The sequence below is a fragment of the Miniopterus natalensis genome, chromosome 8, assembly GCF_054644295.1.
Source record: "Miniopterus natalensis isolate mMinNat1 chromosome 8, mMinNat1.hap1, whole genome shotgun sequence".
In the NCBI taxonomy this organism is placed as follows: Eukaryota; Metazoa; Chordata; class Mammalia; order Chiroptera; family Miniopteridae; genus Miniopterus; species Miniopterus natalensis.
This window is the reverse complement of record NC_142088.1, coordinates 42,676,916-42,703,541: the sequence shown is the minus strand read 5'-3', so window position 1 is coordinate 42,703,541 and position 26,626 is coordinate 42,676,916. Positions and strand designations below refer to the sequence as shown.

The 26,626-nt window shown below is 34.3% G+C and overlaps 1 protein-coding gene across 4 annotated transcripts in view; it reads left to right on the top strand.

The window, feature by feature from the left end:
* Window positions 1-26,626, top strand: part of UBR3 (ubiquitin protein ligase E3 component n-recognin 3) — a 140,849-nt gene that overhangs the window by 13,152 nt on the left and 101,071 nt on the right. For all 4 annotated transcript variants that reach the window (XM_087819792.1, XM_087819791.1, XM_087819790.1 and 1 more), the window contains exons 2-5: window positions 17,078-17,217; window positions 20,521-20,679; window positions 22,567-22,710; window positions 23,537-23,586. In XM_087819792.1, the coding sequence (XP_087675918.1) occupies window positions 17,078-17,217; window positions 20,521-20,679; window positions 22,567-22,710; window positions 23,537-23,586 (493 nt within the window). The remainder of the gene's footprint in view (window positions 1-17,077; window positions 17,218-20,520; window positions 20,680-22,566; window positions 22,711-23,536; window positions 23,587-26,626) is intronic.

Sequence of the window (26,626 nt, the reverse complement as noted above, 5' to 3'; positions counted from 1 at the left end):
TTTGTAATACATAATAGTGTTGTAAAAGGTTGCAAATTAAAAATGTAGTATTTCTTTTATAGTTTTTAATACTTGTGCCTTTTAAAAGCAATTCTTTTTACCTGGTTTAAAAATGTTATATGTTTTCTTCTAAAAGATTTAAGGTTTTGCATTTCATATTTAGGTCTTTAGTCTAACTGGAATTTATTTTTACATATAATGTGAACATGAGATCTAATTTTATCTTTTTCAATATAGGATCCAGGTCTAGCACGGTATATTAAACAGTCATTTTTTTCTCCATTGATCTATAGTGCCACCTCTGTCACATATCAGTTTCCTATGTTCCTAAGCTCTGTGTTGTATTGATATGTCTCTTGTAATATCGTAATTACAAGAGATGTAATAACTGCTTTAATTATTATAAGATTAGAATAAGTCTCGATATGGCAGGATTTCCCTTGTTATTACTCTTCAAAAGAATCTTGGCAGTTGTATGTCCTAAACTCTTTCATTTGAATTTCAGGGTCAGCTTGTCAAGTTCTGTGGAAAATTCCTGTTAGATATTGATTGGAATCACATTAAATTTGAGCACATTGCTTAAGGAGACACGTACAAAGATACTCATTGTAATATTCTTTGAAAAGGGAAAAGTTGGAAACAATGAGATTAGTAAACTGTGGTTTAATCATGCAATGGAATACTTTACAGTAGAATACATATATTGCCGTCTTTATAGTATTAAATCTGCCTGTTCATGAGAGTGAATTGTTTTTTCTTTCAATAAAGTAATTTCCATAAATTATATCTTTTGTTAGATTTGTCCCTAGATAACTTGTCATTTTTGTTTCTATTATAAATGGTATCATTGAAATTCTTTTCTAATTCCTTGTTTATTGATTTTTTAAAAAAAGAGACAGCTTTAAAAATTTTTTTAAATCTTCACCCAAGGATATGTTTTAATTGATTTTTTTTTTTTTTTTTTTTAGAGAGAGAGGAAGGGTCGGGGGGTGGGGAGAGAGAGAGAAACAAACAAACATTGATGTGAGAGAGAAGCAGAGAAACATTGATCGGTTGCCTCCCATACACTCCCTGACCAGCGATTGAAACTTCACCCTGGGTATATGCCCTGACCAGGAATCAAATCGACGACAGGGATGACACCTAACCAACTGAGCCACAGCAGCCAGGGCTATAATATAAAATATTTAAAAAAAATCAGTAAACTTCCCTGGCCAGTGTGGCTCAGTTGGTTGGAGCATCGTCCCATGCACCAAAAGGTGGCAGGTTTGATTCCCCGTCAGGGCCCATGTGCAGGGGGCAGCTGATCTATGTTTTTCTTTCACATTGATGTTTCTCTCTCTCGCTCCCCCTCCCTTCCTCCCTCTCTAAAAATCAATAACAAAATCTTAAAAAATATTTTTCATATTATATACATTTTCAAATGCTATTGACTTTTTTATATTGATCAAGCAATCTTATGAAGATTTTCTAGTTAGTGTTTATTATATGTCAGGAATTCACATCTATCTCATTTAACATTCTCAACAAGCCTTAGGGATTGATATTATCATCTACTCAGTAAAATATAGTCTCAAGGAAGCCACATGATCAAAGTCACACAGTTATTATTCACATGCATTTCTGTTCGCATCTAAAGTCTGTGTTCTTAGCTCCTACTGCCTCTGTTGAAACTGTAGACTGGTGAAAGTTATGAAAAATTTTACAAAGAATTTGAATTTGATCTGGAAGGAGATTGGGAGTTGGAGGACATGATAGAGGGAAGAAACAGAAAATACAAAGCTTTATAGGCATGAAAGAACATGATATAATCAAGTACTAGAGTAATTTTCACCCTCCATTGTGAATAATATTTTAACTGGAGAATTTTAATTGACATTTTCCCTTGCACTTTGAAGATATTCTGTTGCCGTCTTGTCTCTGTTGTTGAGAAGTCATATTCAATCTAAGTGTTCTTATGTAAGTAATCTGCTTTAATTCATTGGTTGCTTTTAAGATTTACTTTTTGGCGATCTGTAATTTCACTATGATGTGTCTAGATGAGGCTGTATTTGTTGGGCTGGTTCTAGATGAGGATTTGTGACTCTTGTTTCTTTATTTAGTATTAAATTTATTGATTTTAGAGAGAGAGGAAGGGAGAGGAAGAGAGAGAAAGAGAAACAACTTGTTCCACCTATTTATGCATTCATTGGTTGATTCTCATATGTGTTCTGACTGGTGCTAATTATGAGCATGTTAGGCTGTTTGAAGCATAGCTCACAGATATTTTTAAAATTTATGGGGGGAAGGTCTTTTAAATTTATTTTTATTTTTATATTTTTATTGATTTCAGAAAGAGGAAGGGAGAGGGGGAGAGGGAGAGAAACATCAATGATGAGAGAGTCATTGATCGGCTGCCTCCTGTACTCCTCTTGCTGGGGATCGAGCCTGCAACCTGAGTATGTGCCCTTACTGGTAATTGAACGATGATCTCCTGGATCATAGGTTGATGCTGAACTGCTAATTTTAATATCAATGTTAATTCTGGATCACTTTTGATTGATTAATTACCTTCCTCATTACAGGTTGTTTTTTATTGCTTCTTTGTATTCCAGACGTTGGATGCCTGACACTATGTATTTTACCTTGTTGAGTACTTGATATTCTTTCTGTTTATAAATATTTTTGAATTTTATGTTAATTTTTGAGTTAATTTTTGGAAATAGTTTGTTTCAAGCCTTGCTTTCATGATTTGTTAAGTGGGCCTGGAGAAGTGCTCAGTCTAGGGCTAATTATTCCCCACTACCAAGGAAAATACCTAATGTTTCATGAATTATGAGTTTTTCCAGTCTGGTTGATGGGTACATATACCATTCTTGGTCCTATATGTGAGCATGTACTGTTCTCCAATCCTTTCAAATGTTTTTTTGCTTGGCCTTGGGTAGTTTCCTCATATTTATGTGCTGATCTATACTCTAGTGAATACTCAGATTTCTGGAATTATTTCTCTGTGAAATTCTTTTCTCTTTGGAATTCTGTCCTATGAACTTCAGCTGTTTTGATTTTCCTGGATTCTCAGTTTTGTCTCCTCAACTCAGGAAGCTTGACTGGCTGCATTTGATTCTCCTTGTGTTGTGGCCTTGAAATTCTCTCAAGGTAGTAAGCTGTTACACTTTTATAGGGCTCACTTCGTTTGGCTCCCACCTGTCAGAGATCATTGTCTTTCATTGCTTGATATCCAGTGTCTTGAAAACTATTGATTCATGTATGTTATCTGTTATTGTTTTTTGTTGTTATCATTATGGATGAAGGGATAAATGTAGTGTCTGTTATTCTGTTTTGGGCTGAAGTGCAAAAACACTGAAATGCAGTTTTTTTAAAGCCTTTATTTTAATATGGGTTTTATTTAATTCACTTTTATTAATAAAGTATATTTTTGGAGTAAAGAATAGTATGATTGTAGTGTATTTTTCCTTTAGAATTAAGTAGTACTTTGATTATAACAGATTGAGGAAAAAGTGGTATTGCCCATCTTTCCATTTAGAGAACAAATATGTTTTTAAATGAAATGCTTAATCATTAATTATGCACATATTTGTAGTACAGTATTATATACTATATTCTCATAGCTAAATTTACCTTGATCAGTCACTTACATGAACTTTCTTTGGTATATGTGCTCCTAGAAAATCTGCTTTTGCTCTAATTTTGGGAGAGTACTATCTCTTTTTAGAGAGGGGGTCCTACACCTGTTAGAAGTCTACACTTACTTGCTTTCATGGGTAGATTTTCCTGAAAACATGTAATGTTAGGTTTCTTAATTTTTAAGTGAGATACTTTAAGCTTGCTATTTATAAGGTTGGTCTGACATTTGTAAGTTAGAATTTGCATGGTATATATCTTTCCATCCTTTTACTTTTAACTTAAGTATATCTTTATGTATTTATGTTTAAAGTGCATTTCCTTAACTAGACTTATTGTGGAGATTATTTCCCAGTATATACAAATATTGAATCATTATGTTGTATACCTGAAACTAATATAATATTCTTAGAAGTTATATCTCCAAAAAGTACATTTTTGCTTTTTTCAATTGAATCTGACAGTCCCTGTCTTTTAATTGGTATGTTTAGACCACTACATTTATTGTAATTCTTGGTATGGTTTTATTAACACCCACTATCTTGCTAGTTTTCTATTTTGCATTATATTTTTTACCTCTTTCCCCCAGACAACAATCTGTGAGGTACTATTTTTGTCCTCATTTTATGGAGAAGGAAGTTAAGGGTCTTAATGTGTGGTAACTGACATAGCTGGGATACAGATTTTCTGAATTGGAGTCTGTTGAATAAATAATAAATATTGTTTTGAAATGTGTACCACTCTTTTGCTTACTGATCAACACCTTTTCAGAGGTGCTCATATTGTCTAATTTGTCTTTCACAATTGCTTTTTTCGGTCAATTATTTATGGTGGGAGGGCAGTGTAGTTTAATCTTTCCAGGCCTTAAGCTGCTTATTTGTAAATGTGCACATAGAATTTTGATGGTAGAATACCCTCTGGAGATCATTTACTACCAACTCTTCATTTTGTAGTAGAGATATAGACCTTAGATATTTGAAGCAGTGGTTGAGATCTCTGTATTTTAAATACTTTTCTCATAATCCAAGAGCACTGGCCTCATTGATTAATAGACCAATGGATTAATTTGATTAATAGATTAGGTAGACTTTTGCATTTTCGATTCTATGGTTGTACATCATTTGGATCCTTGTAGAACATTGAGTTAACTACTGCCCAGGATTTGACTGCTTGTTTTTGTAAATAAAGTTTTATTGGAACACACCACACATTTATTTATATTGTTCATGGTTGCTTTCACTCTGCAGACTCAGACTTGAGTAGTTGTGACAGGGACTGCTTCTCAAAGCCTAAAATATTTACTGTCTGGCCCACTAAGAAACAGTTGTTGTCTCCCATAATAGAACCATGGTTCTTTTGGGTCTAGAAGTGCGTATTCTTTTCCAACTAATTAAAATGATTAGCAAACCTGGGCAAGAGGCAGTTTCTGAGAACTCTCCATTTTGTCTAGCAATGCCTTATTATTATTATTTTAATCCTCACTCAAGGATATTTTTTCCATTGCTTTTCAGAGAGAGTGGAAGAGAGAGAGAGAGAAAAAAAATTGATGTGAGAGAGACACATCGATTGATTGTCTCCCCCACGCACCCCTACCGGGGCCAGGGATCGAGCCTGCAACTGAGGTATGTGCCCTTGACCAGGAATCAAACCTGGGACCCTTCAGTCTGTAGGCTGACGCTCTAACCACTGAGCAAAACTGACTAGGGTGCAGTGCCTTATTATTTATTACAGATCAGGGTTATTATAAGCTATGAGCAGGGTCTTTTTGTCAGGTAGTTACAAAGATGTGCTGGTTCTTAAAATGTGAGTGCATTTTCTTTTTCACTATAAAGGAACTTAGTTTCTTTGAAATCTGCATGAATTTATGTGGTTGGTTCATGTGTGTATACACACGCACACATACACACACATATAAATAAGTAAGTAAATAAATAAATAAATGCATAGGAGAGAACGAGGAAGAGAAGAAAAAGAGAAGCCTGTTAAATAATTCTGGTTGAGCCCTGGCTGGTGTCACTCAATTGGTTGAGTGTTGTCCCATGTACTGAAGGGTCACCTGTTCGATTCCCGGTCAGGGCTCGTGCCCAGGTTGTGGGTTTGATACCTGGTTCAGGTGCAGCAGCCAATTGATGGTTCTCTCTCTCTCTCCCTCTCCCTCTTCTTCTAAAATCAATAAAATCATATTAAAAATAAAATTCTGGTTGATAGGTCCCCTGAGTACAGGTTTTCCCTGCTATCAGGAAATAGAGTATTCTTATGAAACATTACATAAGCAGAAATGGCATAAACTGAAGAAGGAATTACCATTAAAATTTTAAAAAACTTAAGAAAAATGTTTTTATTGATTTCAGAGTGAGGAAGGGAAAGGGAGAGAGAGATAGGAATGCCAGTGATGAGAGAGTCATTGATTGGCTGTCTCCTGCATGCCCCTTGCAACCTGGGCATGTGCCCTTACCTGGAATCGAACCTTGACCTCCTGGTTCATAGGTTGATGCTCAACCACTGAGCCACGTTGGCCATATACCATTAATTTATATGGAAAAAATTTTGAGCATTCCCAGATCCTCAAAATAACCTACCAAATCATACCAAATAACACATAAAACCTAAAATAACACTAACACTAGTAAAAGCAGGAATGATATGATAAATGCACAGCCTGTATAAAGTACAAATAATGTATGTACAGTAAAGTTTCACTTACCAGATTTGGGAAGACAGCAAACACACTGGAAGACTGAGAGGTGGTGATGATGCTGTGTTAGGCAGAGTTGGAGGTTGGTGTTGTGGGAGGTACAGGAGACTAGGGTGTGGGAGGGAGGGGCAGAGGATCATCTGTTAATGTGTCATCATTGTCTGAATCCATCAGGGCAGGCAGGTTACTAAGGTCTACACCTTCTATGTCTGCCTGTCTTAATATTGAAAGTCAAAGTCCAAGGTTAGTTGTCTGCTGTGGCTGATGTGGAAGGCTTGATATACTACAATATGCTTGCCTGTTTAGCCAGACATGTTTTTCTATCATACAATTCTTTGTAGGCTTAAAACGTCCTCCAAACCTGTCCTAAACCTATATGCCCTTTCAAAATTAAAGTCATACTTTTTGTAGTCATTGTAGCACTGTCATTCATAGTGAAAAATCTCATGCAAGTGCTTCACGAACTTCAGTTCCTGGATGACTTCATTTTCAGGTCATTTGCTATTGCATTTGGTTTTGGTTCATATCCTTTCCTCTTGCAATTGCATTGGTTCTTCATCTGTAAGTTGTTGGTCATGGGATGCCAAAACCTCTTCAACATCATCTTCATTAGCTTCCACAAACTGAGACTTCTTAGTCAAAGCCACTATTGCCATGGTGTTGTTGGTTTGAAGCCGCTAAAATTGTTCATTGACGACAGTTTCCTCCAAACACCATTTCTCATTCAGACTGTTAGCCATTGAGAGCATCTGCAAGGTTGGTGGTTGCCAATTTTATATTGTACTCTTTCCAGACCACTTGTGAAGATGCTTCAGAATTGCCCTTTCTGTCAATGGCACTTACAATAAAACGCATCACATTTTGCGTATGGTAAGCCCTAATTGTGCCTATTAGGCTTTGGTCACATGGTGGCAGCAGTGGCATTGTATTCAGCAGTTAGAACACAACACAGATGTTACCACCATACTCCATAATGCCAGGTGGATGAGCAGCACAATGGCTGACAATCAGAAAACACTTATTATTGAGGTTAGTTTCTTTATGGTATTTTTCAAAAAAAGGTCTAACGTACCCACTCATGTGTTCAGAAAAATATCGCTTGGCTATTCCAACTGCTTATATGTGAATGAAACACAATAGGAAGTATACTTTTATCAACACGTGCCTTCTAATTTTCTGAATGGCATATTCCCTCTATAACAGCTCTCTGCAAAACAAATACTGAACACTATTTTCACTTTATGCCTTTTTTTTGGTAAAAGCAAAAATCCTTTTTGGATTTCTTTTGGTTAGTGAAAACAGGTACTAATATATGTCTTCCACTGAGGTGAAGTGGTATAAAGTGAAATTTTAAAAAGCAAGGATATCTGTAGTTTATTTTTTAAATAATAATAGAAACAAACCTATGAGGTAGGTGTTCTGTATCTCTGAAGTTGTTAATGCAATGTGCTATCAGTTTTGGGTATATTTCTCATCATTTACTCAAATTACACTCTTGTAATTAGGTACTCTGGAAGAAGAGACATTTAGGTTTTTATAAACCTGAACTTTAACATTATTGATTGGGGTTAACCCTTTTCATTGAGAAAAAGGAAAGTGATACTTTCCTTTAAATTTATTTGGAGTAATATTGAGTAGGGGTTTTAACTCAGATTCTGAGTTTCTGTATTAGTACATCTTGTGTTTTTTGTGTTGTCAAATTTACATACTTAGGAAGGTGTGTATAAAATGTATATACACAGTTTAAAGAATTTTAGTAAAATATGCACCACTATCTACTTTAAGAAATAGACAATTAAATATTGAAAAATAGGTGATGTTACCTGAATTCTAATATAAAATATATTCAAGGTCATGTAAAACCTCAAGGTGATGAAGGTTTTGTATTTTAAAGACTAAAAAAAGCTATAGAGATGATAAGGGATTGCACTGAGATTAGAAAGAGGTTAGAGAGGTTCAGCTTTAATGTTTGTATTAAAATACTACATATAATAGATTCTTAAACTAAGAAAAATTTCTCATTGTCATTTAATTCAGTTAGAAGGACCATCCAGCCTGGATTTCCCCTCTAGCTTTATTGAGGTATAACTGACAAATAAAACTGTATAAATTTAAGGTATGTAATATGATGATTTGATATATGTATATATTTCAAAATGAATACCACAATAAGGTTAGTTAACACATCTACTACATCACATGGTTACATTTTTTTCCTCAGTAAATTTCAAGTATACAATACAGTGTTGTTAACTGTAGTCACCATACTGTACATTAGATCCCTACAGATTACTCATAACTGAAAGTTTGTGCACTGTGACCAGTAACTCTTCATTTTCCTCACCCAGCAGCCCCTGAAAACCACCATTCTACTCTGTTTCTATGAATTCAACTTTTTCAGATTTCCACATATATGTGAAATCATACAGTATTTGTCTTTCTCTGTCTGACTTGTTTCACTTAGCATAATGCCCTTCCAGGTTCATCTATGTTGTCACAAATGGCAGGATTTCCTTCTTTTTTATGACTGATTGATATTCCCTCTCTCTCACAAATATACACACACATGACCTTGAACAACATGGGTTTGAACTGCACAGGTTCATGTATACAGGGATATTTTTCAATAAATACTCTAAATGTATTTTTTCTTCCTATGATTTTCTTAATAACATTTTATTTATCTTACTTTGTTGTAAGAATACCGTATATATACTTATAACATAAAATATATGTTAATAATAGCCTACTGATTGCAGTCAACAGTAGGCTATTATTGGTAAATTTTCAGGGAGTCAAAGTTATATGCAGATTTTTGACTGTGTAGAGAGTGTTCCTAACCCTTGTGTTGTTCAAAGGTCAGCTGTGTGTGTGTGTGGGGGGGGGGGAGAGAGAATATGAATTCTGGTCCTCTGCCCATTTTAAAATCAGATTTTTTTTTTCCTGTTGAGTTGTATGATTTTTTTACATAGTTTGAATGTCAACCCCTTATCAGATAAATGATTTGCAAATATATTCTCTCATTCCTCTGGTTTCCTTTTCATTTCATTGATTGATTCCTTTGCTGTGCAGAAACTTTTTGGTTTGATGTAGTATACCATTTGTTTATTTTTGCTTGTGTTGCTTGTATTTTTTATGTTGTATCTAAAAAATCATCGCCAAGGCCCATACCAAGGAGCTTTTTCCCTATGTTTTTTACCTAGGAGTCTTATGGTTTTGGGTCTTTTATTTAAGTTTTTAATCTAACTTGGGTTAACTTTGTGAGTGGTATAAGATAGTGATCCAGTTTCATTCCTTTGTATGTGAATATCCAGTATTCCCAGCCCCATTTATTGAAGAGATTATCCTTTTTCCATTGTGTATTCTTGGCTTTCTTGTTGAATATTAGCTGTGTGTGTGTGTTTATGCCTGAGTTTATTTCTGAGGTTCTTGTTCTGTTCCATTAATGTATATGTCTGTTTTTTACTGATACCATTCTGTTTTGATTACTATACCTTTCTGATATAGTTTGAAATTAGGAAGTGTGATGTCTCTAGCCTTGTTCTTTCTCGATTGCTTGGGCTGTTTGGGGTTTTTGTGGTTTCATATGAATTCTAGCATCTTTTAGTTTGGGGTGACTCTCCAGGACCTCTATAATTATTTAAAATTATATGCAAAGTAGTATATATGTATGTAATTTGTGCTAAGTTGGGAATGAGATGTGCATGCCAAAGGCTAATTTTTAGGGTAGCTTATCTCACGTGCTTTTCTAATTTTTGAAGCATGTGGTTGAGTTATTTGAATTGGCCTTTCCTTGTCCTTTAAGTCTCAGTAATTTGCAAACAGACTTTAGAATCCCCTGTCCCTTTTCTTTATACTTCTCCTATCCCATTCCCTCCCCTCCTCCTGAGTCCAAGAATTCTGCTTTTAGTCATTTGTTTGGTTTGTGACATTTGACTGAGCTGCAATTTTCTGTCAGTTGTACTTCAGTAAAAAGTTTAAAAAACTTGAGATAAAATAAAATTTGATGAGGTTATTTTATCCACTCTTTATATTGTTCTATTGGACCATTCTCTTATTGCCATAACATCCTGCTCCACTAAGGAATATTTAACCTTCTTAATCATTAAAAACCATTGTGTTCCTTGAAGAAAGTATCTGTGACCTGAGAACTGCCAATATGAACACATTACTTTCTGCCTTGTTTTCTTTTTGGAGCCATTCTAGTTGTCTAGAAAGCTCTCCTCTTGTTTATTTGGGGAGAGATCATTAGTACCTGATTTTGCACATTTGCATTTTTCAAGCCTCTTGACAATATGCTCTGCCTACAGAGCTTTTCATACCTAGTCTAGCTCCTTCATGTCATTTGGCCTGTAGCCTAAATATCACCTCTTCAGAAAGGCCTTCCCTGACAAACCTGATTTAAAGGAGCCTATTGGATGACTCTATAAATCATGCTGTCAAATTATTTTCATAGCGCTTATTATTCATATTTATTTTTTTGTTTCTCTCTCCTCTACTGCCCTCCCTACTCAATAGAAAGTTAGCTCTGTGAGAGCAAGGCCCCTGTGTTCCTTGGGTCTAAGTGTCAGGCATATAGTGGTTCTTCAAAGCATATTTGAAAAACTGGGATTATTAAATGGGTTCCTCATTATTCTTTAATTGGACATCCTTGAAATCATTTTTGGTGTTCTATTAGATTAAGTCTTTGTTTCATTAAGCCTTTATGGAATACTTGCTATGTAAGATGCTTTAGTTCCCATACTATGCTCATCTTGAAATACAAAAATCAATTTTGTTTGTAGATCTCATAGTATGTCACATCCATGTTGGACAGTCGTATATTATTTAAACTAGCTCACAGAGGTTGGTTCTTCAGTCTTTGGCTATTAATTTGTTCAGTCCACAGCCATCTGATACACTCCTGTAACCCTTGTCCCTAGGTTGCTTAGACCATTCTTGCTGTCCCTTGGCCTTAGTTCCAGGTTGAAATTTTACTCCTTGAAGCCACTTGACACTCTGTTCAAATTGTTCTTTACTCTCTGCCCAGTAGCTCTTTTGAATTGGTTTCTTTGCTGCACTATCTAAAAGAGCTTTCTGCGCCCCCCTTTACCAAATCCTTTCTTTCTCTCTTTTTGCTTTTTAGCTGTCGAGCATTTCATTGCATCCTTTAGTCTTTGTGCCCACTGTGTTTTCTCATTCTTCTATTCTGGCTTTCCTTTCACCTTTACACTTATGTTTGTAGGTGCTTTAATTAAATTACCTTAGGTCACCACTGGTTCTCTAAACTGTCATAGAGGCCAGGTTCTTTTTTATCTTTAAAGGCTCTTAAATTAGAAATGATAACATTTAAAAAGTTTCCTTGATTTTACTTAGATTTTGTGTGCCTAGCTGAAAGAGGTTCTTAAATTCCTATTTCCTTGAGGGGTAACAGTTACTAAACTTTTCATAATGTGGTAGATGTGGAAATGATATTTGGATGGGACACTGAAGCAACTAAGGAGGCTACTCAGACTCTGCCCTCTGTCTGCCTTGAGGACTGAGGAAATCCATATCTCTTCTCTGTAATCTACTCGACCTAACAGTTAGAAGCTCTGCCTTATTAAGGGTAGATAGACTTCAGCAGGAGTCCTCTGAATGTTTAATTTTTTTGTATGTGTATGTATATTTCTTAAGAAAGAATTACAACTTTCATTAGATCCTCAAAGGGGTCTTTGACCCAAAAGAGGTTAAGAATTAATGCTTTAAATTTTGGAACTAAAACCAAATGAATGGTATACTTCTTATCGTTTATTTTGGCACAAAATTTTCCCTTTTGATAACAAAGTTATAGGTGTGTTTGTTATACAAAATTTAGGCATTATAGGCAGAATTAATGTAGAAAGTAAAAGTATGCCATATCACACCCAGTTAATTTACACCAAATTTGGTATACGTTTTCTAAATATTTTTCTTCTTACATGTGTCAACATTTTCTTGCCTGTTCTTTCTCTAAAATTTTATTTATCAAAGAGATTATAATATATATACTACTATGCAATTCTTTTCTCACTTTGTTTATCTTAGGCATGATTCCATATTAATACTCATTGATCTACCTCAGTCTTTTAAACAAATGAAAAGTATTTTATGCATCTGTTGGCGATGAAACCATACCATGTGTTAGACCGGTGGAGTCAGGCTGGACCTTGTTTCAATGACCTCGGTACTTGAGTTCTGGCTAAGAAAGAATTCAGAGTCTAGACTCAAACTATAAGAGAAAATTTATTTAGAAACTCACAGAAGTAGAAGACATGGGCTCAGGAAACAAGTTTCAGAGGCAAAAGAGGGGCCCTTGGAGCTTAGGAGAAGGAGAGAGGCAAGGAAAACACGCCTGGGGGACGGGGTGGGAAAAGGCTCCGGTGTGCTATTTTGAGAGAGCCTCACTGGCTCCTCTGTCTTGAAGGTATTTATCTGAAGGCCTCAGGGGAGGATCCCAATAGAATATTCATCAGCTTTCCAGGTGTGTCCTTTCAGTGTTGTAGTCTCTACTGATTGGTCAGCATCAGGTCAGAGAGTCATTCATTAGTCATTGCCACTGTTCCTAATGTCAGCCATGGCATTGCAAGTCTGGTTTTGCCGCTTTTCTGGGCCTGGAGCTGAAACACGGCTGAGACCTAGATAGAAGTGTTTGATGCCGGTCCGAACTTCATTGTTCTGGAGGTGTAATGCTTAAGAATTATTCTCTAGCTGCCTTGTTCATTCCCCTCCTAAGCAGGGTCTAACCTGTATGACCAACAACATGCCAGGGAGGAAAGATCAGAGGAGGCTCCAAACCGCATGACCAGCCACATGAAAGGTCAGGGGGTCTAAACTTTATGACCAGTGATATGCTAGGGGAGGAAAGGTTACCCTGGGGGTGACGTCCTTGTTTTCCAAGTTTTGCCAGTTGCTAGGCACCTGGGGCTTCCCACCCTGGTGACTTTTTGTACTTGCCCATTGTCTTTGCTCTGCTCCTGTCTGTCTACCATGGATCTACCTTAATTTAGTTAACCTTTATTCTATTGCTAAACACATGAGTTGTTTGTAACTTTTTTGCATTGCAGACTGTGGTATAGTGAATATCTTTGTGGATATACAGGGTGGGGCAAAGTAGGTTTATAGTTGTTTGTATGGAAAATAATACAATAATTAATAAATAATAATACAAGAATAAACTGTTTTGTGTACTCACAACTGTGAACCTATTTTTGCCCCACCCTTTAGTCCTGCAAATTTAGGAATATTTTTGTATAATAAATTTCTAGAAATAAAAATGCTAATCTAGGGTTATGAACACTTAAAGTTTTAATAGATATTATCAAAATGTCACCAGAAACTGGATTTATTTACATTTCCATGTGTGTGATAACAAAAATTTCTGCCCATGCTTTCCAACAATAAATTAGTAAAGTGATTCTTCCCTAATCTGCAAGATGAAAAAACATTTTTGTGTCATCAGAATTTTCAAACATAGACAAAATTTAGTAAAGACAACAGAACATTGAACTTCCATATACCCATCACCATACTCAACATTTATTAAGATTTTTGTCACATTTGCTTTATTTGCCCTTTTTCTTTTTGCTGAAGTTTTTTTTCCCCCTCACTCCCTCTATTCCCTCTACCTTTTGTTAAGTATTTTGAAGCAAATCGGAAACACTGTTACCTTACCATGACATGCTTCAGTGTTCATCTTTAAAAAAATGAATATTTCCTTTCTCTAAAAAAGCTTTTAGCCTTTTGGCATAGAAAATTTCAAACATATAAAAGAGCATAACGAACCTAACTAGTATGATCTTTTATTAGGAAAAAACTCTTGGTGGCATTTCTTTAAAAACCAATTAAAACTACATTCTTTTGACTTGGTGCCTTAAAAATCTGAAAGGAGTATGTTAGTGGCTTTGATATGGCCCACATTCTGTTTAATGAACATAATATAATTAAATTCCAGCTCTCTGTCTCTCATTTTTAACAATTAACAACTCATAGCTTGTCTTGCTATACCTTTACCTACTTCCCTTCACCCGACCAGAGTATTTTGAAGCAAGTCCCATACATTATAGCATTTCATCTGTAAATATTTATATAGGTATATCCAAAAAACAAGACTTTTCAAAGATAAACACAATGCTATTGTCATACCCACACAAAATAATTCCTTATTATCATCAAATATCTGTTAACATGTAAACAACATCATTATCACGTCTAATAAATTATCTATTGAACTAGTACCCAGTTCATAATCAGGCTTCCCAATTGTCTGAAAAATGCCTTTTTCAAGTTGGTTTTCTTAGAATCAGTTACATAGTACATGTGGTTATTGAGTCTCTCACCTATATTAACCTAGTGTGGCCCTTCTGCCTCCTTTTTCCTCCTGCCACTGACAGGTTGCAGAAACTGAGCCAGTTGACCTGTTGAATGTTCTTTTTTTTTGGTGTTTTTCTTTTCTTTATTTTTTACATTTAATTTTTGGGGTGACATTGGTTTGCAAAACCATACAGGTTTCAAGTGTACAACTCAATAAAACATCATCTGCACATTGCATTGTTTGCTCATTGCCCCAAGCAAAGCCTTGTATAATGTCCTACATTCATGATTTGTCTGCTGCTTTTTTTGTGGTGTTAACTTGTTCCTTTATCTCCTGTGCTTCTTTATAAATAGAGGTTAGTTCTAGAGGTGTGATGTCATTAAAATTAATCTTGTTTAGTAAGAACACTTCATAAATGGTGTTGTGTGCTTCACAAATATCACAGAGCCTGATTTTTTTCATTTCTGGTCATACTAAGATTGGTAAGGATGTAATAGTCTTATCTCTAAGTGAAAAATTTCCCCTCAAGCCTTTCTCTAGTGGCTCCATTGCATGGATCAATATTTCAGTAGGTATCACAAACTGGTCATTTTCTAGTTCCTCATATTTTACTTTAATGAAATTTATTGCTTTGATTATTTTTTTTAAACAAAAGACATAGTATACTTGTTTTATTTACAAAAAGCATTTTATGAAACAACATGTACAGAATTATCCTAATTCTGTTTTCAGCCACATGAATACAAAATGGGAAGCTATTCATTGTTTTATTTGCTGATTTGATGATTGATTCATTGCTTTGATTATTAGAGAACTTGGGCATCTTTTCACATGTTTATTGACTATTTAGTACTTCTTTTGTGAAGTGTTCATGACCTTCTCTGATTTTTCTATCAAATTGTTTTCCAATTGTTTTTCTATCAAATTGTTATCCAATTTTGAGAATTCATAGATCATATATATTAATCTTTTATCTTTTTTATGTATTGTAAATTTTTTTTCTAGGTTGTAATTGTCTTCTGCATAGAAGCTTTTGATTTATGTACTTAATTGTTATTTTTTATGGGTATTGGTTTCAAGTCTTACTTAGATTTTCTATATCTTGAGATAATGTAGGAGAGTAGTTTATTTTCTTCTTGGTAGCTTTTTTCACATTTTATTTTTTTGTTAATCCTCACCCGAGAATATTTTTACCATTGATTTTTTTAGAGAGTGGGAGGGAGGGAGAGTGAGAGAGACAGAGAGATAGATATTGATGTGAGAGAGACACATGGTTAGTTGCTTCCCACATGTGACAGTGGGGATTGAACCTGCAATCCAGATATGTGCCCTTGACTGGAAATCGGACCTGAGACCCCCTCTAACCACTGAACACACTGGCCAGGGCTTCACATTTGGTTTTGATCTGTATGGCATATATTTTGCTTATGGTGTAAGAAAAATCAAATTTATGTTCTGCATTTAAATAATCATTTGTCCTAAAACAATTTATTTGTTTTCTCCCCATTGAATTGAGATGCCACACTTATTATATTCAACTTGCAAACTTACATAGTCTACTTAAAGACTCCATTGTGGTCCATTGATGTTATAACATTACTACAGGTTTTTAATTATAATAATTTTGTACTGTGTTTTAAGGTTCTAGGTCACCATCATCAATTTTTTTTTCAATTTGTACTGATTTTTTTCACCCATATGCTCTTCCATTTGTACTTTACAATTAGTTTGTAATTAGTCTCATTGGGATTTAAATCTAATGGCATTAAGTTTGATGGAACTGACTTAAAAAAATTGGATTTTCCATTTGGGTATGCAGTTTTCTCTATTCAGATCTTTTATATATTTCAGCTAAAATAGTTTTTACACCCTTCTTAGTAAGATTATTTCTAGACATTTTATATGTTTAATGTGGTTATTTTGTGGTTGGTCACAAAATATCTTAATTGTGATTATTGGATTGTGAATATAGAATAGTGTACTTCATTTTTGCTTAAGTATATTAATCATGCTTTAAAATAAAATGAGTATAAATAAAAATTGAAATGTATATACTTAAGTGTATAAACTTTTAAAATAAAGTATATAAGTTAGAAATAGTTGTTAAGGAATGCAAGTTCTTGGGAAATGATCAATTTATACTTAGTGGTTTATAAAGGATAGAATTAATAAGGTAGTGCTTGAAAGTAATAATTAGCAGTTAAAAATATAGTTGGAACTTAATTAGTATGGTCTTTTATTGGGAAGAAATAGCCCTCAGTGCCATTTTTTGTCTAAAGACCTATTAAAACTATATAGTCTTTTAACTTGGTGCCTTAAAAATTATAAAGGAAGAATACATTGGCTTTGATGTTGGCTTGCATTCCATTTATGGATATTGTAAACAGAAGTACTATATCCTTGGTAGATTAGACATCACTATTAATTGTTTTTTCTTTTTCATATTACAGGTTTTGCAGAAGGCATCAAATTAAATCAAGTTCAAATATTCCTTGTGTTCCCAAAGACTTATTGATGATGTCTGAATTTGTTCTTCCAAGATTTATTTTATGTCTCATTCAGTACTTAAGAGAAGGCTATAATGAACCAGGTATGTTTAATCTCTTCTTTGTTAGTACTCTTTTTAAGTTCCAGGTTACAAAGTTAAGCATTAATAATGAGATGAATTTTTTTCAGATACCATTTTTTTGCTTAACATTTTTTATGAGATGACTGTGAAATATTAAACAAAAACACACTAAATATTAGTTAAATAACCCCATAGGTACATTGTAGTTGGCACAGTTTGGCACTGTGTGCTCCTGGGATCAAAGATGTGTGCGTTTTTTGTTTTTAATTTATCTTTATTGTTGAAAGTATTACAGATTTCCCCCTTTCCCCTCCCATTGATCCCCTCTACCCTGCATCCGCCCCACCCAAAGATGTTTCTGATAAAATTTATTGGCCTTTTGCATATGAGGAAATAATCATTTTATAGGGTTAAAGTGACTTTACATACAGATATATTGTGATGGAGTAGAATTAAGAAGTCCTGGAAATGTTTTAATTGAACTTAGATTTTTAGAAGATTAAACTACTCTTTCACTAATATCTAGCTAGAGTTATCTGTCTCTTTGCCCCCTCCCCACTATTTTTTAGAGGTCTAGATATATTTGTTCTCCTTCATATATAACAACTTATGAGAAAGTCAAATGGCTCACTCTCATATTACTGGTAGAATATATGGGTGTAAGTATTATGATAGTGTTGAAAAGAGAAAAGAAACATGCAAATTATAGATAACCTTTTTATCTTTTAATATTTATTCACAATCTTTCTTAATATACTTTAGTTAAATATTTGGATTTAGGTATTATCAAAGTTCTCAGTGTGACATTGTGGATTATAGATAACAGTGGTATGAAACAAATTTATTAATTTTTTGTTGTCTTTTACTTTTCTACTGATTTTGCATTTTTATCAGATAAGGGACCGCAATTTGCATTACTTTTAGAGGTTTTAAATTATTTAATGCTATAATTGCTATAAATAATCTTAAATTTAATTTGAAACTATGGCACACATTTTTATCTTCTGTCTATCCCTCATCCTTAATGTGTGAAGAAATATTACATAGCATCCTTATTATTCCTAAAGCTATCATGCTATCTTCATTGTGAGTGAACACATTTTTAGGAAATTATATGATCCTTTGATAAGTACTTCTACTCTTTGTAGAATACATGTTGTAAAATACAGAAATAAATATTATTTTGATTTAGTTCCAAACTACTCTGTCTTTGGAATGAGCCCAGAGACCAGCTGGGTTATTAACCTTGCCTCTGTATGATTTCTCATAATCACAGAAGAATTCAAACAAGAGTGTATTATGTTTATTTTTTCCTATGGTGACATTTAGGAGTTATAAAGGTAGATAACATAGATACATAGCTTTGATAATTATTTGTTACCATTATCTGAAGCCATAAAGGAATGAATGGAAGCACTTTTTGTCTTAGGATGAGCTTTACAAACTTATATAACCATTTGTGTTCAGCATTAATTTCTTGTGTCTGTGCAAAAAAAACACAACACTTCAAAATTAAAGAAAAGACTCAAAATGATCTACTCTGTGGTAATGGAGTTCAGAGATTTTGTGTTTTTATAGTTGCCTGGAATTCCATTTTTTATTTCACCCTACAGTCCTCAGACCAATGTCAGAACTTGTGTTAGAACCCCTAGGGGCCAAAAACAAAGGTTAATTAGATATCTTCTATGTTACTGCATAGGTCATTGGGGGCGACTATAAAGATGAATAATATACAATATTAATTTTCTACTGAGAAAGTAAGGTTTTTGGTTTAGGTCCCAGGACTCAGTTGTGTAGCATTTCATTCACAGATTATCTTTGAACTAGTTCTTTGAGGGTAGGAACTATGTCTTACTTGGTTTTGCTTCTCAGTGGCTATCATGGAGTAGATGCTGAATTAATGAGTGAAATTGATGTCCCCTTTCCTGAGCCCACAGTTACCCTTTTAGCTCTGTTACATGCATTCTTCTTTTAACCAATTATGGCTAAGCTCTAAATCTCTCTATTCACTTCTTTCTTTTAGACCTCAGTTTCTTTAAAGCATCTGTTTTCCTCTTAAATATTCTTTTTCAGTTACTGTGCAAGCTTCCCTTTTCTCCCTCTCTCTCTACTAGGCATACGTTGCCTGGTATTTTTAAAATTGTTTTAGTAAAAACATTCATGTTTATGAAAACAGTTCTTTTTTTCTCTCTCTCTCTTTTTTTCTTCTCCCCAATGAGCCATTCCACCCTGTCCCTTCCCCCTCCCCAGTCCCTCTCCCCACCATTGTCCATGTCCTTGGGTTGTGCATATATGCATATAAATCCTTTGGCTACTCTCTCCCCCTCCACCCACCCCCTCTCCCCCTTCCCTCTGACATTCATCAGTCTCCTCTATGCTTCCATGTCATTGAATCTATTCTGTTCATCAGTTTATTAAGTTCTTTAGATTCCACATATAAGTGAGATCATGTGATATTTGTCTTTCTCTGCCTGGCTTATTTCACTTAGCATAATATTCTCCAGGTCCATCCATACTGTCCCAAAGGGCATGAGATTCTTCTTCTTTACAGCTGCGTAGTATTCCACGGTATAAATGTCCCACAGCTTTTTTATCCACTCATCTACTGATGGGCACTTGGGCTGTTTCCAGATCTTAGCTATTGTAAACTGTGCTGCTATGAACATCGGGGTACATATATTCTTTCTGATGAATGTTTCAGGATTCTTAGGGTACATTCCTAGGAGTGGAATCACTGGATCAAACGGCAGCTCCATTTTTAATTTTTTGAGGAACCTCCATACTGTTATGAAAACAGTTCTTTTTCGTTTTAGTTGCTTTGACTCCAGCTAATACTGGTATGTATTTTTAGAATATGATAAAGGATGTGTTATTTGCTACACAGGTTTAAATTTAGAACTGACATAATTTTGTGCTATTATTTCTATACTACTCTCAAGGTATTTGATTTTGGTCTTGTTTTATTTTAGGGAGTTAACTTTTTCTTAAATACTATCTAATTTTAAAATGATCTTATGATTACATTTCTATATCTGGAAGTGTAAGGCTCTCAAATTGAATGCTTCTTACACAAATTAAATACTTAATACTTTTGTCATCATCTTTTCCCTTATTAATCTTTTCTTACGGGACTGAATACCTGAGCAAGTCTACCCTAGGCTGGGTGCTGGGTGGATACCTAATTTCCAAATAGAGTTCTTACAGTAATGTTTCTGATTATAAAATACTGTTATCTAAGTTACTATAATTTTAAAAGAATAAAATATTGTTATTCTTATCAAAATATTTTAAAGAAAATTAATTATATGGTGGTTTTTTATTTAGCAGCTGATGTACCATCAGAAAAAGACCTTAACAAAGTCCTTCAGCTTTTGGAACCTCAAATTTCCTTTTTAGAAGATCTAACTAAAATGGGAGGAGCAATGCGGTCTGTTCTTACTCAGGTTTTGACAAACCAACAGAACTACAAAGATCTGACTTCTGGTGAGTAAAGTGTTAGAGTAGAAGAATGTTAAAATTTACTTATATTACTATAATTATTAGAAATTGTGTATTTTAGAAATTAAAAGTAAAATGTAGATTTTTTTCATAAAGCTGGAAGTTATTAAGAATACCTCTTATTTTATGAATGAAGAAACTGAACCCCAGAAAAATTAAGTGACTATTAAGACCTTACAACTAACTTATTTTGAAGTTGAGATTAGAACCCGGGTCTCTTAACTTTTTTTTAAAGTATGTTTTTATTCATTTTAGAGAGAGAAAGAGAGAGGGAGAGAGAGAGAAACATCAGTGATGAGAGAGTCATTGATCAGCTGCCTCCCACATGCCTCCTACTGGGGATCAAGCCTGAAACCCGGGCATGTGCCCTGACTGGTAATCGAACTGTGATCTCCTGGTTTATGGGTCGACGCTCAACCACTGAGACACACTGGCTGGGCCAGGTCTCCTAACTTTTGATGTGACATAATCATAATTATATTCTTCCTTCCTTCCTTTTTTTTTTTTTTTTTAAATATATCTTCATTGATTTCAGAGAGAGGAAAGGAGAGGGAGAGAGAGAGAGATAGAAACATCAATGATGAGAGAGCCATTGATCGAGCCTGCAACCCAGGCATGTGCCCTGACTGGGAATCAAACCCCAATCGCCTGCATCCTAGGTTGACGCTCAACCGCTGAGCCACGCCTGGCTGGGCTCCTTTTTTTAAAAAAAATATATCTTTATTGATTTCAGAGAGAGGAAAGGAGAGGGAGAGAGAGAGAGACAGAAACATGAATGATGAGAGAACCATTGATCGAGCCCGCAACCCGGGCATGTGCCCTGACTGGGAATTGAACCCCTATTGCCTGGATCCCAGGTCGACGCTCAACTGCTGAGCCACGCCCGGCCGGGCCTTCCTTCCTTTCTTCAGACAATAACAACAACCAATTTTGTTTTTATCTTTGCTATTCTAAACTTTTGAGTTGTATGGCTAGGATATTATAATAATGTAGAGTTTAAGTTATAAAACCTGATATTGTTGAGTCCATTTAGACCAGAGAGTCCTTCTAATACTCCAGGCATCTAGCTGAGACAGAAGGCTAAACCTTAGAGTAAGGGCTAGTCTAGGTGAGCCTCAATGAAGCCTAAAACCCTGACAGTATTTGCAAGGAAGATAGAGTATGGAGATTGTCAGTTTAGAGGACCTTTTGAGAAACCTAGGCCTTCCACAGATTTGGTCTTTACGAAAGTGTAAAACCAAACCTTCATAAGTTCTAGGTGATCAGGCTGTTTTAACTGACACTTCTGTAGAAATTATACTTTTAATTTCTTAAATGTGATAATAAAAAGCCTAGTAAAACAGGAATTAACAGTAATTTCAGTTGTAATATTTTAAAATTTCACTCAGGCATTGTCTTCTTTAGGAAGCCTGTTCTAAGTACTCTGCTTTGACTAAGTTGGCTGCACAGTATTATGAGAGTACAGGTTATCAAACCAAATGGTAAAGTCTGCTACATAACTGTCTTTTACCATATTATCTGCCTTTCTCTACCACTAATTTTCAAGTTCCTTGAAGGCAGGAATCATGCTTTATTAATCTTTGCACCCTCTGTGCCTTGCATATAATCTCTGCATATTTTTGATGTTTAGTTACTTAGTAGATTTCATTATTTGTTATAAATGTGCTGTACATTCTGGGATTGTTAATGCCAAACATGAGTGCAAAAAGGTGTGAAGCTATTTTATATCATTCATTCTAGGGTTCTCCCTTCATTAGAATATTTACTATATATATATATATATATATATATATATATATATATATATATATATATATATGACAGAGTTGACTGTATTTATATTTCAAATGGAATATTTTTATCTTATTTTAGATCTTGGAGAAAATGCTTGTGCAAAGAAAAGTCATGAAAAGTACCTTATAGCTTTGAAGAGCTCTGGACTTACCTATCCTGAGGATAAACTTGTATATGGTATACAGGAGCCATCTGCTGGCACTAGCACTCTGGCAGTTCAAGGTTTGTCTAAATATTTAATTTGGCAATGGTAACTTTCCTGTGTTAAAACAAAAAGCAACAACCTTCAAACTTTACTCATTATTGGATAAATTTAAATGATGTGTCATTCTTTGTAAGGAAAGTAATAAAAGTTGTAAAAGTTTAGAAGCAAGAAAGAATAGATTAGTCAAAGAAGGGAAAGCATTTTTCTTAAAGAATTGGTTAGTTTATTAAGGCTCTGATTCTAACTAGTAAAAAAAAATGTAGCAGTTATATTTAAGAGTAGTCTAGAACTTTAGTAAACCATGGTTTAAAACTAAAAAGAGAGGCTGGATGGGGGGTAGGATAGGGGGTGGAGGGATTGAGGAAAAAAGAAGGAAAAAACTCATGGATACAGATGAGAGTGTGGTGATTGGGGGGGCAGGTGGAGGAGGGGGACGATAAATGGGGATGGATGGAGACTTGACTCAGGGTGGTGAACATACACACACAATACAGTGTACAGATGATGTGCTGTAGAATTGTGCACCTGAAACCTATATAATTTTGTTAATCAGTGTCACCTTAGTAAATCCAATGAAAAGGGAAAGCATAAATAGAGATACTTCTGAAACACCATTTGCAATGATTAAATTTGAATTTTCACTGGGGATTTCCTATCAAAGTATAAAGTATTAGGTCTGAATTTATTAAAGATAAATGTGAAACTCTGCCAGGGTAACTGTTAGAATGAGGTGCCTTAATAGAATAAAACTTAGCCTTTGATATTGTTATGTAGCAAAATAATTTTAAAGTAAAGCGTTATGTAGCAACTATGAAGGGCAACTTTTTTTTTTCCTTTTTAAAGGTTTTGCAGGTGCAACAGGGACATTGGGACAACTAGATTCTTCAGATGAGGTGAGACTTAACATTTAAAACTTTTTAAAAATAGAATTTAAAAAATTTTAAAACTGTACAGATTTGTGGATATTATCTTCATTTTGTAAGCAAGGACACAGACGCTCAGAATGGAATAACTTAGCCACAATCATGCAATTACTTAGTGACAGAACAAGGACTACTACAACTAGATTTTTACTTGATTATAATTCATTTCTCTTTTAACAGTTTAGAAATGGGAGAAAGAGATAGAGATTTCTCCCTGGAAGATATCCCCAAATTTATCCAAGTTGCTGTTACATGTGCAATGAAATTGTCTTAAGAAATTTAGTGAAGTCTAGAGAAATTTATTAAAAGATTATGAAATGTGACTGCTTTTCTAATCTCTTAATAAAGTTACTCCTAATATGTCAAGGATTATTTAAAAGAGCAATGCACTGGGAAATAGACTGTTAATTTGAAATTTCAATTTTTATAGTGTTTATTAATAAATATTTCTAGTAAGTCCTTTATAACATTACTGTTGTGGTGAGGCAAGATCTGGGAATACTAAATTGAATATAATGGGTGTATGTGCATGTCCTTGACTAAAGCCAGGCAGATAGGAAAGGAGTCTCTACTTGTATCTATTGCCAGTAGAAACTTTAGAAAAGTATTACATAATAAAGTGGCTTAGTGATGTTACAAAGCACTTTATTAAAGTTAAATATCTTGATATCATCTAGAAAAATCTATAATTTTATGTTTGTACTTATATGGTTGATTAAAACCTTCATATTATTTTAGCATACCTAGTATTATGTATCCAACAGCCTTGCTAACAGTTCTACTTTATTTTCATGAATTGGATTTGATTTCTGGACATGTGGAAAACTGATTTTTAACACAGATATTTTTCTCCCGTGTCTAGGAAAGAAGTAACATTTGTTTTTGTTTTGGCCTAAACTCTCCGGATTAGCTTTTAAATTGCTAACAGAGATTTTAATTGTACATTGCAACAATACCATATTTTATGATAGGGTGCTAGAAGGAGATCCTTTTGTATGCATGGGTGGAGGAGCTTTTAAATATCTTCTGAAAGTAATTCCTGGGGGAATATCAGAGGATTTGAAATATGGTTTTTGTTCATTACTATTACTTCTAATCTGTCCTTCTTAGGTCCTTTCTTCTCTCCGTATTCCTCTTAGATTCTTTGTTTCAGCAACTTCTGTGTTATATATAATCATTTGTTCCTTAATTATGATTATGGCTCAGTGTGAATATCATAGTAAATATTTTTTGCTGGTGATAACTTAGTTTATTTCAAAGCACTTTTTATAGTTTATGTATTATATTTTCTAAGTGGAATAAAAATGGGGTAATTTGGATATTTGAAAGCTTAAGAATTTGAGATAGAGTTGTTTAGTTGGAAGTGGCCTGAGGAATATCTACTTTAGTTTTTCTTTAAGAGATACTTGAGATTTAGAGTTAGGGAGACTTGAGTTTAATCTTGTCTCATAATATCACTATGCTTTTGCCAGGTTATTTAACTTCTTTTATATATATATCTTTTATATATATCTTTTTATATATATATATATATCTTTATTGATTTCATAGAGAGGAAAGGAGAGGGATAGAGAGATAGAAACATCAGTGATGAGAGAGTCATTGATTGGCTGCCTCCTGCACGCCCCCGACTGGGGATCGAGCCCGCAACCCAGGCATGTGCCCTGACCGAGAATTGAACCCCGATAGCCTGGATCCTGGATCGACGCTCAACCGCTGAGCCACGCCCGGCTGGGCATAACTTCTGAACATCAATTTCCTCATGAAGAAAATGGTGATAATTCTAATGTTAGGATTAAATGGGATAACATGTAAAGCAGCTATCATGAACCAGACACAAATTAGGCTCTTGAGAAATGTTTTCTGTCCTAGTCCTTTATGTGTAGAAGCGGTTCAAGTATTTGAATTTTTGAACTCTTGTGGGTCATATTATAGATATTTCTGATCATCTTTCCAGAGGAATTAGTTTAATAAAGCATGGTTTAAAAGTAATGAAGTTTATATTTAAAAATTTAATTAAAAATTAACTAAATAATGCAGGAATGAATACATGGTAGTTGTTTTACCAGACAATTCAGGTAAAATAAAAATCCCCTCTTTACTGCCCCCATACCAGCCCCTCTCTGGGTTAGAGTTAATAGTTGGGATGTCCTTGACAGACCATTTTCTTTGTAGTTGAATAACTATGTGCTTCTAGAAATGTATAGTGTGTGTGTGCGCGTGTGTGTGTAAATAAAAAAAGTTATACTATTTTGTGTTCTGTTATTTCCTGTATAATGTATTGTGCTAATCCATCTTTGTCAGTACTCTTTTCTTTCCATCTGCTGTATAGTGTTGTGAAATATGAATAAACTGCAGTTTATCCAATCATTTTCTTAATTTTCAGTTTTTATATTTGAAGGTAATGCTTACACTTATTTTTGGGCAGATGTGCATATAGTTCTCTAAGTTGTGGAATTGCTAGGTTACAGAGTATGCATATTTTGAATTTTTATAGATTGTATTTCTTTCTGATTATAAAAGTCACACACAAATATTTAAAGTGAAAAGTATGGAAAAGTATAAAGATAAGATCATTACCCGGGGCAATCATAGAAGAGTTTTAGTGATAAAGTCAGAAAATTTTGTTTTAAGATTGTGATCATAATTTTTTTATACAAAAACATATTAATTTGTTTTATTGATTTACGTACTACAAAGTCTTTGTGTTTTGGTTCTGAACACATTTTCAAATCTTGAGTTAGAAATAGAAAAGTCATGTCATATAACAAAGCAAAAATGAGAATTAAGAGGAGGCAGTTTGAAGGTTATAAAAATTAAAAATGCTAGAGCTTAAAGTGGCCTTAAAGTCCATCTTGCCTAACTAATTTGTAGACGAGGAAGTTGAATTCCATAAAATTCAGGCTAGTGAATTTCTTCTAGTTAGTGGTGGAATTGGAAATTGACATTAGGTCTCTTATTTGTTAGTCTAGAGTTTTTTCTGTAAAGTGAATAAGCCACTGTTCTTAGT